This window comes from Hemitrygon akajei, chromosome 21, assembly GCF_048418815.1.
Source record: "Hemitrygon akajei chromosome 21, sHemAka1.3, whole genome shotgun sequence".
Taxonomy (NCBI): domain Eukaryota; kingdom Metazoa; phylum Chordata; class Chondrichthyes; order Myliobatiformes; family Dasyatidae; genus Hemitrygon; species Hemitrygon akajei.
Window position 1 is genome coordinate 62,106,651 of NC_133144.1, and position 20,025 is coordinate 62,126,675.

Sequence of the window (20,025 nt, forward strand, 5' to 3'; positions counted from 1 at the left end):
GTGTGGAGCCGAAAGAGATGGGGGAGATTTTGAACAATTTCTTTTCTTCGGTATTCACTAAGGAGAAGGATATTGAATTGTGTAAGGTAAGGGAAACAAGTAGGGAAGTTATGGAAACTATGACAATTAAAGAGGAACTTTTAAGGAATATAAAAGTGGATAAATCTCCAGGTCCTGACAGGATATTCCCTAGGACCTTGAGGGAGGTTAGTGTAGAAATAGCAGGGGCTCTGACAGAAATATTTCAAATGTCATTAGAAACGGGGCTGGTACCAGAGGATTGGGGTATTGCTCATGTGGTTCCATTGTTTAAAAAGGGTTCTAAGAGTAAACCTAGCAATTATAGGCCTGTCAGTTTGACGTCAGTGGTAGGTAAATTAATGGAAAGTATTCTTAGAGATGGTATATATAATTATCTAGATAGACAGGGTCTGATTAGGAACAGTCAACATGGATTTGTGCGTGGAAGGTCATGTTTGACAAATCTTATTGAATTTTTTGAAGAGGTTACGAGGAAAGTTGACGAGGTAAAGCAGTGGATGTTGTTTATATGGACTTCAGTAAGGCCTTTGACAATGGAAGGTTAGTTAGGAAGGTTCAATTGTTGGGTACTAATATTGAAGTAGTAAAATGGATTCAACAGTGGCTGGATGGGAGATGCCAGAGAGTAGTGGTGGATAACTGTTTGTCAGGTTGGAGGCCGGTGACTAGTAGTGTGCCTCAGGGATCTGTACTGGGTCCAATGTTGTTTGTCATATACATTAATGGTCTGGATGATGGGGTGGTAAATTGGATTAGAAAGTATGCAGATGATACTAAAGTAGGTGGTGCTGTGGATAATGAAGTAGGTTTTCAAAGTTTGCAGAGAGGTTTAGGCCAGTTAGAAGAGTGGGCTGAAAGATGGCAGATGGAGTTTAATGCTGATAAGTGTGAGGTGCTACATTTTGGTAGGAATAATCCAAATAGGACATACATGGTAAATGGTAGGGCATCAAAGAATGCAGTAGAACAGAGTGATCTAGGAATAATGGAGCATAGTTCCCTGAAGGTGGAATCTCATGTGGATAGGGTGGTGAAGAAAGCTTCTGGTATGTTGGCCTTTATAAATCAGAGCATTGAGTATAGGAGTTGGGATGTAATGTTAAAATTGTACAAGGCATTGGTAAGGCCGAACTTGGAGTATTGTGTACAGTTCTGGTCACTGAATTATAGGAAAGATGTCAACAAAATAGAGAGATTTCAGAGAAGATTTACTAGAATGCTACCTGGGTTTCAGCACCTAAGTTACAGACAAAGGTTGAACAAGTCAGGTCTTTATTCTTTGGAGTGTAGAAGGTTGAGGGGGGACTTGATAGCGGTATTTAAAATTATGAGAGGGATAGATAGAGTTGACGTGGATAGATTTTTTCCATTGAGAGTAGGGGAGATTCAAACAAGAGGACATGAGTTGAGACTTAGGGGGCAAAAGTTTAAGGGTAACATGAGGGGGAATTTCTTTACTCAGAGAGTGGTAGCTGTGTGGAATGAGCTTCCAGTAGAAGTGGTAGAGGCAGGTTCGGTATTGTCATTTAAAGCAAAATTGGATAGGTATATGGACAGGAAAGGAATGGAGGGTTATGGGCTGAGTGCAGGTAGGTGGGACTAGGTGGGAGTAAGCGTTCGGCATGGACTAGAAGGGCCGCGATGGCCTGTTTCCATGCTGTAATTGTTATATGGTTCTATGGTTAAAACTACAAGGATATCTGACCTACTTGCAAAAACATTTGACGTGCATTCTACACCCGTTTAGATGAGCACGTTACTATCAAGTTTAGTTGCAGTATAAGATGATGAATGGCTCAGCACCATGGTAGCGTAGTGGTGAGCACAACGCATTACAGTACAGGCGATGTGGGTTCAATTCCCACCACTGCCTGTAAGGAATTTGTACGTTCTCCTCGTGACTACATGGGTTTCCTCCAGGTGCTCTGGTTTCCTTCCGCAGTCCAAAGTCATACCGGTTGGTAGGTTAATTGGTCATTGTAAATGGTCCTGTCATCAGGCTCAGATTAAACTGGGGGATACCCAATGATGGCCTCCACAGCCCTCTGTGGCAATGAATTCTACAGATTCTTCACCCTCTGGCTAAACACATTTCTCCTTATTTGTGCTCTAAGGGGATGTCTGAGGCTGTGCCCTCTGGTCCTAGCCCTCCCCACTATTGGAAACATCCTTTTCATCTCCACCTTATTTAGGCCTTTCAATATTTGATAGGTTTCAATGAGATCTCCCCTCATTCTTCGATATTCCAGGGAGGGCCAGAGCCATCAAACATTAACTCTTTCAATCCTGGGATCATTCTAATGAACCTCCTCTGGACCTTCTCAAAGGCCACCACATCCTTTCTTAGATGAGGAGCCCAAAAGTGCTTACAATAGTCCAAGCGTGGTCTGACCTGTGTCTTATAAAGCCTCCGCAGCACATCCTTGCTTTTATATTTATAGTCCTCTCAAAATGAATGCAAACATTGCATTTGCCTTCCTCACTCCTGACACAACCTGCAAGTTAACATTTTGGGAATCCTACACTAGGACTTCTGGTTCCCTTCCTTACCTACAGGTGAAGTACTGGCATACTGGAGGATGGCCGATATACCTTTATTTAAGAGTGGCTGCAAGGACAATCCAGGGAACTCTAGGTTGGTGAGCAGGTAAGTTCTTGGAATGGATTCCAAGAGACAGGATTTACCTGTATCTAATTGAGTCTTTTGAAGAGCTGATCAGAAGGTTTGGTGAGGACAGGACAGTGGATACTGCCTAAGTGACCTTTAGTAAGGTTTTTAATATAGTCCCACGTGGAAGACTGATCTAGAACATGAGATCACATGAGATCCGGGGTGAGCTAGCCAAATGAAAACAAAATTGGCTTGGTGGAAGGAGTCAGACATAGTTGGTGAAAAGTTGTTCTCCATTGAGGGGGTGTGGAATGCACTGCCTCAGAAGGCAGTGGAGGCCAATTCTCTGGATGCTTTCAAGAAGGAGCTAGATAGGTATCTTATGGATAGGGGAATCAAGGGATATGGGGACAAGGCAGGAACCGGGTATTGATAGTAGATGATCAGCCATGATCTCAGAATGGCGGTGCAGGCTTGAAGGGCCGAATGGTCTACTTCTGCACCTATTGTCTATTGTCTATTATCTTGGAGGCCTGTGGTCAGTGGTGTTCCATAGAGATCAGTTCTGGGCCCTTATTGATCATTATACATATGTAATGATTTGGATGAGGCAGTTGGTGTCATGATTAGTAAGTTTGCAGGTGACACCAAAGTCGGTGATGTAGTGGACAGTGAGAAGAGTGATCTAAGGTTAAACAGGATCTGGATCTACTGTGAATGGACAAAGCAATGCAGATGAACTTTAATTCAGGCAAGTGCAAAGTGATGCATTTTGGGCAATTACACTAGGGAGGAAATTACATAGTAATTGGCAGGATGTTGCAGAAGAGAAAGGTCTGGGGGTACGAGTGGATAGTTTCCTGAAAATGGCAGCACTGGTAGACTGGGTGGTGAAGAAGGCACACTTGTCTTCATCAGATAGGATAAAGAGTACAAGGCAACACACACAAAATACTGGAGGAACCCAGCGGGTCAGGCAGCATCCACGGAAATGAATAAACAGTCAATGTTATGGGCCGAGAACCTTCTTCAGGACTGAAAAGGAAGGGGGAAATGTCAGAATATAAAGGTGGCGGGAGGGGAAGGATGATGGCTAGAAGGTGATAGCTGAAGCCAGGTGTGTGGGAAAGGTAAAGGGTTGGAGTAGGAGGAATCTGATAGGAGAGGGGTACATAGGAGAAAGGTGAAAGGGCATCAGGGGGAGGCAATAGGCAGGTGAGAAGAGGTAAAAAGCCAAAGTAGGGAATAGAAAGTGAGGGGAAGGGTAGGAACTTTTTTTTTACCGGTAGTAGAAATTGATATTCATGCCTTCAGGTTGGAGGCTACCCAGATGGAACAAAAGGTGCTGTTCCTTCACCCTGAGGGTGGCCTCACCTTGGCATAAGAGGAGGCAATGCATCGACATGTCAGAATGAGAATGGAAATCAGAATTAAAATGTTTGGTCATCAGGAAGCTCTGTTTTGGTGCATGGAGTGGAGGTGCTTGATGAAGCACTCCCGCAATTTATGACAGGTCTCACCAATGTAGAGGACTCCTCATTGAGAGCACCGGACACAGTAGACGACCCCGGCAGATTCACAGGTGAAATGTTGCCTCACTGTTTTGGGGCCCTGAATGGTACAAAAGTTGGGCCGATATATTACAACTCCTTCAGACGATGGGGAGACTGGACCTTCAATATTTTCTACAGTTCTGTTTACAAAACAAGGAGGATGTGATCAAGAGAGGATGCAGAAAAGATTCACAAGGAAGTCACAGGACTGGACTGCTTGAATTATAAGATTTCAAAGGCTGGGACACTTTCCTTGGAGAAAAGAAGGCTGAGGAGTGACCTTATAAATGTTGATAAAATCATGATAGGCTTAGATAAGGTGGATGGTTAAAGACTTTTTTCCCGGGGTGTAGGAGCCAAAAGTAGAGGGTTTCGTGGATTTTATATAAACTATGGGTTTAAGGTGAGAGAGGAAAGACTGAAAGGGGACCAGAAGGGAAAGATTTTGAACGCAGAGGGAGTAAGTGTCAGGGGAGGTGGTAGTGATGGGTACAATTGTAATATTTAACAGGTTTTTTGCACCCCAAAAAGATCAGGCAATAGCTATCTCCAGCAAGACAGAATCCAACCACTACCCTTTAAATTAAATTCATTCCCGTCAGCAAATCACCCACTCTTAAATACAGCATAAGAAGTTTAGTTCTTATCTAAACTTGGATAAGAAAAGTTTAGAGGAAGCTGGGGCCAAATGTAGGCAAATGGAAATAGCCCAGAAAGGCACCTTGGTCAGCGTGAATTGGTTGTACTAAAGGTCCTGTATCAGCACAGGAGAACTCTATAACTCTAAATAACAACATTAGCACCATTTACTAAGACATGCAGAATAAGGACTCCCTTGAATTTGGATCCATTGGTCTGATTTTGAAGTATAGAAGTTCACATGATAATTATGGGAGGAAATTGATCCTCCATTAAAAACATCTACCTAAAACATCCTGTTGAACCATCTATTGATTGATAAGCATAATTACAACAAAACAATAATCTATTATTTTTAGCGAAGGCCAAGTTATATCAGGATACCAGCAGATTTATGCCATTGTTTCATGGTAACTTGAATAAGATTGGGACAGCTATAGTACGTTCATTTCAGACCACTATGACCAGCTAGAAAAAGAGGCTTTTATTCCATTAATCTGAACTGTTTTTAGAAGACCAACAAGAACAGATTAACTTCCAGTTAACATCCTAAAGATTAACTCCATCCATTGCAGCACTTTTAAAACCTATTTCTAAATTGCATATGCTGTTTTGTTCACAACTGCTTATTAAAGATATTGCCTGCACACAGCAAGAACTAGACAACCAACGGGCTGAGGATCAAATGCAGCAATAATTTTTGCACTCCGAAAAGACCAGGCAATGGCCATTTCCGACAAGACAGAATCCAACTACAATCCTTTAAATTAAATCCATTCCCATCAGCAAATCACCTACACTTAATATGTTAGACAGTCACCATTGACCAGAAATTCACTTGGACTAGCTATATAAGTCATAAGCTCAAGAAATTCTGCAGATGCTGGGAATCTTATTTTAATTTATTAATTTATATATGTAGTATTATTTTATTGCACTGTACTATAATTCTGTTGCAAGGCAACAAATTTCATGAAATATGTCAGTGCTATTAAACCTGATTCTGATTCTTGAGCAACACACCAAAAGTGCTGGTGGAACTCAGCAAGCCAGCCAGCATCTATGAAGGAAAATTAATAGATGACATTTTGAGCCAAGATCCTTCATCAGGACAGCTATACAGATACTCTAGGAGGTCAGAATTTAATAACAGACTCAACAACTGGCATCCAAAAGTCATTCTGAAGCACCCACAATGTGCAAGTCAGGAGAGTTATGGAATATGTTCATTTGTAGATGTAACGATTCTCAAGAAGCTCTAAGCCATAACAGCCAACTTAATTGGTACCCTATCCACATCCAAGATATTCATATCCTCCCACCCCTCTTGTGCAATGGTTGCAGTGTATACCACCTACAAAATGCAGTATAGTTACCATCTCAGCTAATGTGATAGCAAAATGCTACCAAACTTGGGGTGGCAAATTGGATTAGTAAGTATGCAGGTGATACTAAGATAGGTGGTGTTGTGGATAATGAAGTAGGTTTTAAAAGCTTGCAGAGAGATTTAGGCCAGTTAGAAGAGTGGGCTGAAAGATGGCAGATGGAGTTTAATGCTGATAAGTGTGAGGTGCTACATTTTGGTAGGACTAATCAAAATAGGACATACATGGTAAATGGCAGGGCATTGAGGAATGCAGTAGAACAAATTGATCTAGGAATAATAGACAATAGACAATAGGTTCAGAAGTAGACCATTCGTCCCTTCGAGCCTGCACCAATGGTGCATAATGGTGCATAGTTCCCTGAAGGTGGAGTCTCATGTGGATAGGGTGGTGAAGAAAGTTTTTGGTATGTTGGCCTTTATAAATCAGAGCATTGAGTATAGGAGTTGGGATGTAATGTTAAAATTGTACAAGGCATTGGTGAGGCCAAATTTGGAATATTGTGTACAGTTCTGGTCACCAAATTATAGAAAAGATGTCAACAAAATAGAGAGCGTACAGAGGAGATTTACTAGAATTTTACCTGGGTTTCAGCACCCAAGTTACAGAGAAAGGTTGAACAAGTTAGGTCTTTATTCTTTGGAGTGTAGAAGGTTGAGGGGGGACTTGATAGAGGTATTTAAAATTATGAAGGGGATAGATAGAGTTGACGTGGATAGGCTTTTTCCATTGAGAGTAGGGGAGATTCAAACATGAAGACATGAGTTGAGAGTTAAGGGGCAAAAGTTTAGGGGTAACACGAGGGGGAACTTCTTTACACAGAAAGTGGTAGCTGTGTGGAACGAGCTTCCAGTAGAAGTGGTAGAGGCAGGTTTGATTTTGTCATTTAAAAAAAATTGGATAGGTATATGGACAGGAAAGGAATGGAGGGTTATGGGCTGAGTGCAGGTAGGTGGGACTAGGTGAGAGTAAGCGTTTGGCATGGACTACAAGAACTGAGGTGGCCTGTTTCCGTGCTGTAATTGTCATATGGTTATATGGTTATAAACCTGTGACATCTTCCCTCATAAGAACACGGGCAACAAACACATCAGACCATCCTCCAGCAGCTTCCCCTAAAAGTTATGCACAACATTGACCTAGAAATATTTTGACATCCTTTCATAAATCCTGGAACGCTCTGCCTAACTGCATTGTGGATCTAACTTTACCAGAAGGACTGCAGTTATTCAGTAAGATGGCCAACGGCATCTCTTTTCAAGGTGTATACATGCTGGTCATGTCAGTAATGCTCATATCTCAAAACAAAAAATACAGAACAAGTGCATCTAGCTAAAAATCAATTTCTATCAAATGGAAGATGAAAATTTTATGTAAGAGGAGCATATTGAGAGCAAGGGACACAAAAGCTGCTTACAAAGTGTCATCTCATTGATCCAGCTAAAATCTAGGCTATAGCTGGATTAAAGTTCCATGTAGCATGCTTCAGACATTTGGTCTGGGCTTTAGTCCGTGGTTATGGTAGCTGCTGGGTCTTAATATGATACGAACCTCTGTGAGCTGCAATGTTTAGAGTAGTTGGGGTTTTCCTTTTTATACCCAAGATTCCTAGGATTGGTTTGATCAAATTAAAAATCATACAATCACTCTGTAAATAAAACAATTCTGTTCAAAAAGTACTGTGATCATCTTTTTTCATATGCTAGTTTTAATTTAACTCACTTATTTGCATCTATTAATTTATTAATTTTAGTTTACAAGCACAAACCATTAATTGTTAATTACTTTACATTACAACTGATTGACTCCTGATGAAGGGTCTCAGCACAAAATGTTGACCGTTTATTTCCTTTCGGAGATGCTGCCTGACTTGCTGAATTCCTTCAGGATTTTGTATGTGCTACCTCAGATTGTTGTTGGCACTCTCATTGAACAGGAAATGTAAAATTCATATTTTGAAAAAAAAATTTCTTTAAGCAGCAATTATTGGCACCAAAGTAATATTAGCAAGATTCAGTGTCAGAGAAAGGGTTAATCCTTTGTCACAAAACAATAGGCTTCATTAGACAGTCCATTTTAATTGTCAATCCCAAATTATTTTGAAGCTGTTTCTCCCACCCTTCAGAATCAATCACATTAATGAGTCTGGAGCCTAATAAGGATGGAAAGCATTAGTGAATCAGATGGGTTTTAATGACAATCTGATAGAGTTATGTGGACATAACTTTTTTTCAATTCCAGATTACTTAATTAACTTAATATAAATTGCCTAGCTCTCTGAACACACTTCTGTATTAATAGTTCAAGACATTGGATGCAAGAAAAACTTCACCCATGTATCTATGGCCCAAAGATAATAATACATCTATAGGTGACAAAATTCATTCCATCCTGAATGTCTATGTCCACACTTAACATTTAACCTGCTCAGATAAGCAGGCAACATCACAAACAGAGACATGAGAGATTCTGTAGATGTAGAAAAACTGGAGCAACAAAATGCTGGAGAAACTCAGCAGGTCAGGCAGCATCTCTGGAGGGGAATAAACAGTTGATGTTTTAGGCCAAGACCTTTCATTAGGACTGGAAAGGAAGTGGGCACATTACAATACACACAACACAGCACCAGGTTTAGGGACAGTTATCTCCCCTCAACCATCAGGCTCCTGAACTGGCGGGGATAAATTCACTCAACTTCACTTGACTCAGCACTGAATTAATCCCACAGCCTCTGGACCCGTTTCAAGGACTCTTCACCTCATGCTCTCGATATTTATTGCTTACTTATTTATTATTACTATTCAAATTGTTTCTTTTTTTTCTCCTTTTGTTTTGTATTTGCAGTTTGTTGTCTTCTGCACACTGCTTGTCCACCCTGTTGGTGAGATCTTTCATTGATTCTATTATGGTTATTGGAACAAAATCGCATCAAAATATAATATACAAATCGTTAAAGTGGGGTTTGTGTTATGTCTGCACACTCTTGTCACCGCACACTTCACCTGAACATACTCGTTTTAAGTTCCTAGCTGCGATTTCCAGAAAATTCAAAGGGGTTTAAGTTTAATACTCCACGAGTGACCGTAAATGGTAGTAACACAGACCCCACTGACCGTCCCATATTGTCAGCAGCAGTGAAATATTCACTGGTCTTTAAGCACTAAACAGAAAGTATCCTCTAAACATTTAATAAGTTTTGTTTAATGATCGTATTCTGGTATTATTCAGTTTTATTTATTTACTTTTTAATTGCAGTCGACCTTCACTAATCCGACTACCCATAATCTGGTTCCTTCAGTAATCCGGCGCTGATTTCAAATTTTCTGCACAACTGTAATTTCAAATTTCCCGGGCCACTGTACCAATTTGCTGCACATTGTTTTGGTTGTGCTAGATCTGTTCACGTGTTGGCGTGCTCTTATAAGCACAGATAGGTGATTCCTGCTTGTTTTCCTGCATTTATTCACCTTCTCGCCTACCTGCTGGCAGTCGCGCACTACCCTCTGGTGATGCCCGGCTGGCGCTCCATTCTCTTCTGCCTACGACCTCAGATCAGATGTGGCGACCCGCTGAATTTAAGCATATTACTAAGCGAAGGAAAAGAAAATAATGAGGATTCGCTCAGTAACTGCGAATGAAGAGGGAAGAGCCCAGCCCTGGCCACCTGGTGGATTCGTGAAATGTGACATATAGAAGACCTCCTTTCCCCGATTTCTGGTCCTCCAGATGTGCTGCCACCAACATCAACAATTTTTGAAGAAGCTGTTGTGCCAGTTTCAGCACCAGTTCCTGATGCTTCACTCATTTCTCAAGATGAAGATGTTGATGATCCTGACAAACCCACACTTGTAGACATGTAACTTTGCCTGAAGGTACATTAAACGTCTCACTTTAGAAGCGGAAGTGCTCATCTGTTCTGTATAAGTTAATTCCTGTACATTTACCTGTACCCTTTATTTTATCTGTGCCTGTACAGTATATTACTTTATTAAAATTTCACTTGCTACTCATTTAATATTTCTGTTTCATTATTATCTAACTTGTACTGATTTACATGATATTTTAAAGGTATGATGAGGCGGTTAGCTATTGCTTAATGTGATCCTTCTGTAATTCGGCATTTTCACTAATCCGGCACTCCTCAGGTCCCAATGGTGCCGAATTATAGAAGGTCGACCTGTATTTATACAATTTCCCTTCTTTTGCACAGTGGTTGCTCATCAGTCTTTGCTGATGTATAGTTTTTCATAAATTCTATAGTATTTCTTTTGCCTGTAAACGCTGTCAACAAAGTGAACCACAAGGTAGTATGTGGTGGCATATACGTTTGCACTTTGATAATATATTTACTTTGAACTTTGAAGATTGTCTAATACAATTCATCGCTGTTCTTAACATCCGTTTTGGTCTTGCGGGCTTTATCATCTGACTTTTTATGTCTCTTTCTGTCCTCCTTGGAGTTTCTGTTGCAAAGCTCAGCATCGCTCCCTGTCTGCAAGCTGTCGAAGGTGACGTTCGGCGCCCCTTTCCTCAGCGTCCGGTCTCCGCGTCTTTGCCGCCGGCAAGCGTTGGTGCATTTGTCGAAGCAGCTGAAACGAGTGTCGGTGGTGCAAGCGTACATTCCAGCTGGGACTGCCAGAACCATGGCACAGACAACAACGATGATGTGGATAAGCTTCTCCCGCTGTTCCATTTCACTGATATCAGTGCCTGTAACAAACACAATGCACTGACCGCTCTTTAGGGATTGGTTCCTTAACGTCACACATACCTTGTACTTGGTTGCTGGAAACAGATCATTCACTGAGTAAGTATTCACCCCTGGCCCTATGTAAATCTTCTCCCTTTCAGTATCTTCAAACTTCCCAAAATGTAGAGTGTAGGAAGTCTCAGCAGGCTTCTGTGTTACTGCGTGCCACTGAAGGGTTATTCCATATATGGTCTGCTTTGCAATCCTGAGATCTATGTAAACATTCTCCTCAGAGGAAGGTGATGGGGGCAAGGAAGAGGGGGTGGGAAAAGTTACTGAAGTCAAAACTTTCACCAGGATCTGCACAGATGAGTTTCCGAGGTAATTAGTAGCAATGCAGCTGTAGTTTCCTTTGTCTGTGCCCTGGGCTGATGGAATGACCAACTCGGACTTCACAGTTTCTTCATCAATATTTGTGAGTGTTGCTGTAATTAATGCAAATAATTTGTTAAGTAATAGTGTGATAATGGAAAATATTCACATTAGTTTTTGTACAAAGTTTGCTTGATTCCCTACCTTAAGCATCAAGGTAAAATTGGTAGTAGCAAGCAATGAACCTCACACAATCATCAGATTGATCAGTATGGCCAGTCCCTCTCCATTTCATTAAACTCCAACATAATTGCTTCCCTAGAAGAGAAGTCAGCAGTCTTACCTTTAATCAGCCATGATTGAATGATGGAGCAGATCCAATGGGCCAAATGGCCTAAGTTCTGCCCCACACACTATGCTGAGAGACCTCAGGAGGTCAGGCACCATCTATGAGGTCCTCCAGCATTTTATGTGTTGATCTGGATTTCCAGCGTCTGCAGAATCTTTTGTGTTCTAAATTCTGCTTCTATATCTATGGTCTTATGGCCTCAATTCCCAATCAGGGCCTATTTTAGTTCAAGATTAGGAGTAGCCAGCATGGATTTGTGCGTGGAAGGTCATGTTTGACAAACCTTATTGAATTTTTTGAAGTAGTTACGAGGAATGTTGACGAGGGTAAGGCAGTGGATGTAGTCTATATGGACTTCAGCAAGGCCTTTGACAAAGTTCCACATGGAAGGTTAGTTAAGAAGGTTCAGTCATTAGGTATTAATGCTGGAGTAATAAAATGGATTCAACAGTGGCTAGATGGGAGATGCCAGAGAGTAGTGGTGGATAATTGTTTATCGGGATGGAGGCCGGTGACTAGCGGGGTGCCTCAGGGATCTGTTTTGGGCCCAATGTTGTTTGTAATATACATAAATGATCTGGATGATGGGGTGGTAAATTGGATTAGTAAGTATGCTGATGATACTAAGGTAGGAGGTGTTGTGGATAATGAGGTGGGTTTTCAAAGCTTGCAGGGAGATTTATGCCGGTTAGAAGAATGGGCTGAACGTTGGCAGATGGAGTTTAATGCTGAGAAGTGTGAGGTTCTACATTTTGGCAGGAATAATCCAAATAGAACATACAGGGTAAATGGTAGGGCATTGAGGAATGCAGTGGAACAGAGAGATCTAGGAATAACAGTGCATAGTTCCCTGAAGGTGGAGTCTCATGTAGATAGGGTGGTGAAGAAGGCTTTTGGAACGCTGGCCTTTATAAATCAGAGCATTGAGTACAGAAGTTGGGATGTAATGTTAAAATTGTACAAGGCATTGGTAAGGCCAAATTTGGAATATTGTGTACAGTTCTGGTCACCGAATTATAGGAAAGATATCAATAAATTAGAGAGAGTGCAGAGACGATTTATAGGATGTTACCTGGGTTTCAGCACTTAAGTTACAGAGAAAGGTTGAACAAGTTAGGTCTCTATTCATTGGAGCGTAGAAGGTTGAGGGGGGATTTGATCGAGGTATTTAAAATGTTGAGAGGGATAGATAGAGTTGACGTGAATAGGCTGTTTCCATTGAGAGTAGGGGAGATTCAAACGAGAGGACATGATTTGAGAGTTAGGGGGCAAAAGTTTAAGGGAAACACGAGGGGGTATTTCTTTACTCAGAGAGTGATAGCTGTGTGGAATGAGCTTCCTGTAGAAGTAGTAGAGGCCAGTTCAGTTGTGTCATTTAAGGTAAAATTGGATAGGTATATGGATAGGAAAGGAGTGGAGGGTTATGGGCTGAGTGCGGGTAGGTGGGACTAGGTGAGATTAAGAGTTCGGCACGGACTAGGAGGGCCGGAATGGCCTGTTTCCGTGCTGTGATTGTTATATGGTTATATGGTTATAAGATGTATATCACACACATCTTTTCAGAATTAAGTCATGTTGCATGACAGTTGTAATTAGTGAAATATTCCTTCACTAATTTAAAATGTACCCCGTCCCTCCCATGTTTTCGCTGTCCAGGGAAGGAGACAGTCCCCTGGAAAAATTGCATTCATTGTAAGAGTGGAGAATTTCAACCTTTAGTTCGGCATGGACCAAACACACAAGTGAATTTCAAAACCCTGCATCTCAAGATGGCTGGCCGGTGGTGTCGTGGAATCCACTTCGAGGGGAGTAGTGTCGGGTTTGAAATCGTCCAGCACCTTGCATGCTTTCCATTCACGTCAAGCTAGATATTAGCCTCTTAAAAAACAGACAAGTGCTAAAGAAATGGCAAGGTTGCCACCTGATGGAACAACAACCTCACGATAGTTTGTATTTCAATGCTCTTCAAGGTAGAAAGATGTAACATAGAAAAACAAAATTGAAATATAAATTTGTACTGGGACATAATTGTTTAAATCAACTTCATTATAAAAGATATTTATAATCATTTCATATACTTATAAAATGCATTTACTTACCCTCTTTTCACTGATGTTAAAACATCTATTGTTTTAAAACTTATGAGTAACTACAGATAAGACAATAAATATAGCCCCACCGCTGCTACACAGATGTCTAAAAGAAAGCCTGTGTTCATCATCTGGGAAGAAGGAATAGTTGATGTTCCAGGTGAAACCCTAAAACATCTTGATGGTTGGTTTTGACCAAAATAATAAAGGTATAGATCATTTTCTACATAGGGAACAAATCCAGAAATCAGAGGTGCAAAGGGACTTGTGAGTCCTTGTGCGGAATTCCTTAAAGGTTAACTTGCAGGTTGAGTCAGTAGTCATCACCATTTATAGAGTGTCCTCTGACATGGGCAATCATAGTCAATGATCATGATTGTTCTTGGCTAATTTTTCTACAGAGTGGTGCCTGGCATCAGTGATTGCATAACCAGGACATGATGTGCACTTGCTGCTCATATGACCATCCACCACTTTCTCCCATGTCTTCACATAACCCTGATCGGGGGTGGGAAGGGGGGCTAAGCAAGTGCTACACCTTGCCTAAAGGTGATCTGCAGGCTAACAGAGTGAAGGAGTGCATTAAACCTCTTTTGGTAGCGACGTATCCCTATCCCACCACCTAGTGTCAGTAGAAAGGAAGGAAAAGGCAATGTTAGCATTTGTCTCAAGAGGATTAGAATATAAAAGCAAGGATGCCAGGCTTTATAAGGCATTGGCCAGACCACATTTGGAGTAGAAGTAGAACTTTCAGAGAGATAATAACTTAAGTGCCATACCAGTCTAGGAGGAACAATTAATAAATTTGTGGATGACATTTGTGGTAGTTGTGTTGTGGGTAATGAAGATGACTGTCAAAGGAAACTGTAGGATATTGATCTGTCGGAGCATTGGCAGATAGAATTTAATCTAGGCAGGTGAGAGGTGATTTTGAAAAGTCAAATTGGGATAGGACTTATGCTGCAAATTGTAGGGAATGTTAGTGAACAGAGAGACCAAGTTGGAAGTGGTAACACAAGATGGGAGGTGAAGAAGCAGTTGTTAGGTTTGCGTTCAAAGGTCAGGGCATACAATAACAGAGTTGGGACGTTATGTTGAGAATACAAAACACAGGTTAGGCCACACTTGAAGTATTGGAGAACTACAGGAAGAACATGATTGCAATGTAGAGAGTGCAGTGGACATTCACCAGGATGTTGCCCAGATTGGAGTGCTTTAATAATGGGAAGAAATTGGATAAGCTGGACTTGTTTTCCCTGAAATGAAGGTGTATGTAAAATAATGAGAGGCGTAGATGAGGTAGATGGTCAAAATCTTTTTCTTTTTGTAGGGGAAATCAAAACAAGAGGGCATAGATTTCAGGTGAAAGTTAGGGATAAGGTTTATTATTCGAAACACAATAACAGTGGTGGTGCTGGAATCAGAGACAGTTATTACATTTAAGTAGCACTTCGACATATTTAAATAGGCATGAAAAAAGGATAAAATCCTAATATGAGCAAATAGGATGAGAGTCAATGGGTGAAAGGGTTAGGATGAACATGATGGGCCAAAAGGCTCTTTCCGGTGTTGTGCAACTCTATAACGTACCGTTAAATTTCCGAATGATCTTCACACCATTTGTCCACCGCACCATAGGAGTAGGATTTCCTTTAGCTGTACAGGATAGATGTATTTTCTGTCCAAATGGAACGCTAACATTTGTGTTTTCAGAGGTGACTAATGCTTTAAAACAACTCTTTAGTTCCACATCGTAGAAAAAGCTCCCCACCCTGGAATCTGGTCCTGAACAGGTTAGGTAAGAATTCATCAGAATAATAGGGGGGCTCATGGATTTGAAGAAGTCTATGAGACCTTCAAGACGACAATCACAGAACCATGGATTATCATGGAGAGCTAGGACAACATTGGAGACACCGTCTCCCGGGTCATCATGCTGCCGTGTTCTCAGATAGACTGGCCAATTTAAGAACACATCTCCAGAAACCACTGTTAGCTTATTGAAGGATAGATCCAAATAAGTCAAGTTGGTAAGGTACCCCAGCGCATATTCTGGAAGAGCATCAAGTCTATTGTGCTTCAAATCCAAGATTTTCAAAGCTGGACAGTCCTGGAACGCTGTCCATGGTACTGAACGGAGTTTATTCCCTTGTAGACGCAACTCGGATAGTTTGCTCAGACCCTGCATACATCTTGTGTGCATGACTGTAATGCCATTAAAATTCAGCCACAGGTATTCTAAATCAAGGGCTGTGGAAAAAGCTCCTTGGGGCAATTCAGCTAAGTGAGAATTTTCTATCCTGATTTTCTTAACATCGGATGGGACATCCTTTGGTATTCTTCCCAGAGCTGAAGTCACGCATATCAGACTCCTAAAAAATAAGACATAGTCTTTGTGACAGGTGTTTAATGCAGTTACAAGTACATACTGCATTGTAAATATCAATGTTATATATAATTTAAACATGGTTTGCATTAATCGAGCTCATAGCTTGTGTACATGTACTTCACAGTGTACTGTATGTATCAGAAATACAATGTATAAATAAACAGATCTCACTCTCACCTTCCAAAGCTCTCATTTCTGCAGGAACACGCTATTGCGCAGGATGCAATTGTCTGTTCAGTACAACAGATGAGGAGAAGATAGAAAACATTCCACTTCATGCCCATATTTACTTAAACATAGGCAAGGCATTGGTTACCACACCAACCAAAAGTGTGTGGATCAAGAATTTGAGATTAACTTTAATCACATTAACAGTAATCTCGATTGACGTAACAATAGAACAGACAGGCAGGTAAGGTAGGTCAAAGAAGATACTAAAGTCTTATCTATGGTACATAGAGAAATCAGCACAAAATCAAATTAGAGCCATCCTTGTGAAATATGCCAGTATATGTTTAAATTAATTAGAAAATATCCAGATTTGAAAAAGAAGCAATTCTAAAACTAAATTTAGTGTGATATATATATATATATAAAATTAATGCCAATTACATATTGATCTTTAATACATAGAGTTGGAAGATATCTAGCAGGGCGAAGTTGCCTATAGTATATATGTCTGAAACTTGCTGTATCATTTTTATCCAACGCAGTAAAAGATATGTGTGTTTAGACTATGTGTAATGCTTAAATCATGTATTAATGTCTTCTTGAAAAGATGATCCACCATAAAATTTATTTCTTCAGCTCTGAAATAATCAGAAGAAAATAAAAGGGAAGCAATCATCAAGAGGTCTGACTTGATTTAGCATTGCTTGGACACATCCTGCAATCATACAACTGAGTAATACCAAATATTGACAATCAGTAATAAAGAGGGGCCGGCTGGGACACAGTGGGCCATACTAAATATGGAAGAGTGAATCTGAAAAGGTCCATTTGGCTGCATAAATCAGATACAGGGGAATGATGGTGATGGAATGATGGGTTGTCAGGGAGAGGACAAGGACAGAAACCCGGGGATTTAATGAGGGAGGGGTTCACTGGGGAAGTGTCTGTCAACCTTTGAAATGACAGACATCTGGTTTGGAATTAGAGGGGTGTGTTTAGACTGACATCAAGGGTTTGTGGAGCAAAGATCACGGAATACAGGTGTAGGTCTGGGGCTTCGGAGAATGAGGGGATAAGATTTACAAAATTATGAGGTGTGTAGTTAGAGTACATGCAAGCAGGCTACTTCCACTGAGGATGAGTGAGACCAGAACTAGAGGTCACAGGTTAAGAGTGAAAGGTGAAACATTTAAGGGGAACATGAAAGGAAATATCATCACTCTGAGGGTGGTGCAAGTGTGGAACAAGCTGCTGACTGATATGGGTTTGATTTCAACATCAAAGGGAAGTTTGGATGAATACATGGATTGGAGGGGAATGGACGGCTCTGTTCTGAGGGCAGGTTAATGGGGTGATGCAGAATATTAGTTCAGCATGGACTAGATGGGCCAAAGGCCTGTTTCTGTGATGTAGTGCTCTATGTTGCCAAGTCAGTAATCCAAAGCCATGGGTTAAAGATTCAGTGACATAAATTCCTATCACACTGCAATTGTCGAGAATTTAAAATTAATTAACTACTTTTCAGAAGAAAATAGAGCGACCAGAAAACAACGTTAAAGTGGCAAAACCTCCGTCCTAGTCTTTGGAGAAGCAAATGTGACCAAACATGATTCTAGCAGTCCAGCAGAGTACTTGTCTTTTAACCGTCTCAACAATGAACTTGCAAGCGACCTAGTTCAAGTACAATTGGTGACAGGCTGTAAAAGCTGTTCTTTAACACTGACACCCACAAAATACTGGAGGAGCTTAGACGGTCAGGCTGTATTTATGGAGAGGAACAAACATTCGATGTTTCCAGCAACACCCTTCATCACAACTGGAAAGGAAGGGGCCAGAAGACAGATTAGGAAGTGGGGGAGGAGGGGAAGGTATACAAGCTGGCAGTTGATAGGTGAAACTAAATGAGGAGGGTAGGAGGGATGAAGTGAGAAGCTGGAAGGTGATAGCTGGAAAAGTTAAAGGGCTGAAGAAGAAGGAATCTAATAGGGGAGCACAGTAGACCATAGGAGAAAGGGAAGGAGGAGGGGAACCAGAGGGAGGTGATGGGGTAGGTGAGAAGAAGCGAATGGTGACAGAGTAACCAGAATGGGGAATGGAAACAAATAGAGAAGGAGGGAAGGGAAAGAAATTACTGGAAGTTAGAGAAGTTGATGTAAAACCAGGTGGGCTTTTATGACAACTCAGTACAACTTGATGCACTGCATAGAAAAAATGAGTGAAAAGATGTATAATGTTGAAGAAATATGCACATGGATGAAACATAATAAGAAAGCACGCATTCATGAGGGAAATGTCATAGGTTATAGTCAAAAATCAAAGAACTATTCCAGATGCTGTGCAACTTGTCTTCTTGAGCATAAGCTAGGAAAGTTGCTGAAGATTTCTAGAATGACCACGCTTGCAGTATTATGAGCAATTTTGGGCTTCTTATCTGAGAAAGGATGTGTTGGCATTGGAGAAGGTCTAGAGGAGGTCCTTGAGGATGATCCTGGGAATAAAAGGGTTAATGTATGAGAAGTGTTTGATCATCCTGGGCCTGTACTCGCTGCAGTTTAGAAGAATGAGGGGGGTATCTCATTGAAACCTACTGAATATTGGAAAGCCTAGGTAGAGTGGATGTGGAGAGGATGTTTCCCATAATGGAGGAGACTAGGACCAGAGGCCATAGCCTCAGAATAGAAGGACATCTGTTTTGTACAGAGATGAAGAGGAATCTCTTTAGCTAGAGGGTGGTGAAAATGTGGAATTCATTGTCACGGACAGCTGTGGAGGCCATGTCATTGGGTATATTTAAAGTGGAGGACGATAGGCTGTTGAGTAGTCAGGGCATCAAAGTTTATGGAAAGAAGGCAGGAGAATGGGGTTGTGAGGAATAATAAATCAGCCATGATTGAATAATAGAGCTTACCCAATGGGCCAAATGGTTTAATTCTGTTTCTATGTCTTAAGGACTTTTGATCTTACAAATTTTTTGAGGAACTATACTTACAAGGTACTGTGAAAAACATCAGTTTTCCTTCATAATCATTACAAAACAAAAAACCCCATGGATGACTCAACAACAGTAAATGGGATGTATCATTCTCACTCACCATGCACTGTTGAAAGTCTCTTCATGTTTTTCCTTCAGCTTATCCAAACATCTTGTAATCTGTGATGTTTTCCCACTCTTTTATTCACAACAAAGAATTGAGATGTGGCTGTGTCACAATGCTATATTTAATATATTTCTACTAGCTGAACCAAGTTGCCATACATTGAAAAAAACCGCTTCAGTTACATTGACTTTATAAAGCCGACTACGTTCTACATGCTGGTTGAACATTAATTCAACTCCTCATTAACTGATCAATATGTAATATGATTTATAGTTGAAACTGCAGTTGATAAATGTTTTAATTAATGGTTTAACCAAGTAGACATTAATTCTGTCCAAAAACCTTAATGCAACTACTTGCATGGTAATTAAGGAACATAAAATTTGAATGAAGTATAGACAGCCTGTAGGGAAGAAAAAGGTCTGCAAATATAATTCTGCATATAATACATGTATAATATGTGCCCTGGATGATTTGAAATGGCTTCCATGCTATATCTTACACAACAGAAAACAAAAAGTGCTTGTAGGAAAATATTCATGTGCCTGAATACATAAATTTCATCCACTAATTTCCAAAAATAACCTAACATTTATTAGGACCTTTTGATTACATGAAGCAAGTTCAAAGTTCAAA

At 40.7% G+C, this 20,025-nt stretch overlaps 1 protein-coding gene across 1 annotated transcript; it reads right to left on the reverse strand.

Moving 5' to 3' along the window:
* Positions 1-7,969: 7,969 nt before the first annotated feature.
* lrit2 (leucine-rich repeat, immunoglobulin-like and transmembrane domains 2) lies at positions 7,970-16,433 on the reverse strand. The gene is made up of 3 exons (XM_073025788.1): positions 16,298-16,433; positions 15,322-16,103; positions 7,970-11,405 (listed from the first exon to the last, which is right to left on the reverse strand). The coding sequence occupies exons 1-3, from the start codon at positions 16,402-16,404 to the stop codon at positions 10,600-10,602; spliced, it is 1,695 nt and encodes a 564-aa protein (XP_072881889.1). The 5' UTR covers positions 16,405-16,433; the 3' UTR covers positions 7,970-10,599.
* Between the last annotated feature and the right edge of the window lie 3,592 nt (positions 16,434-20,025).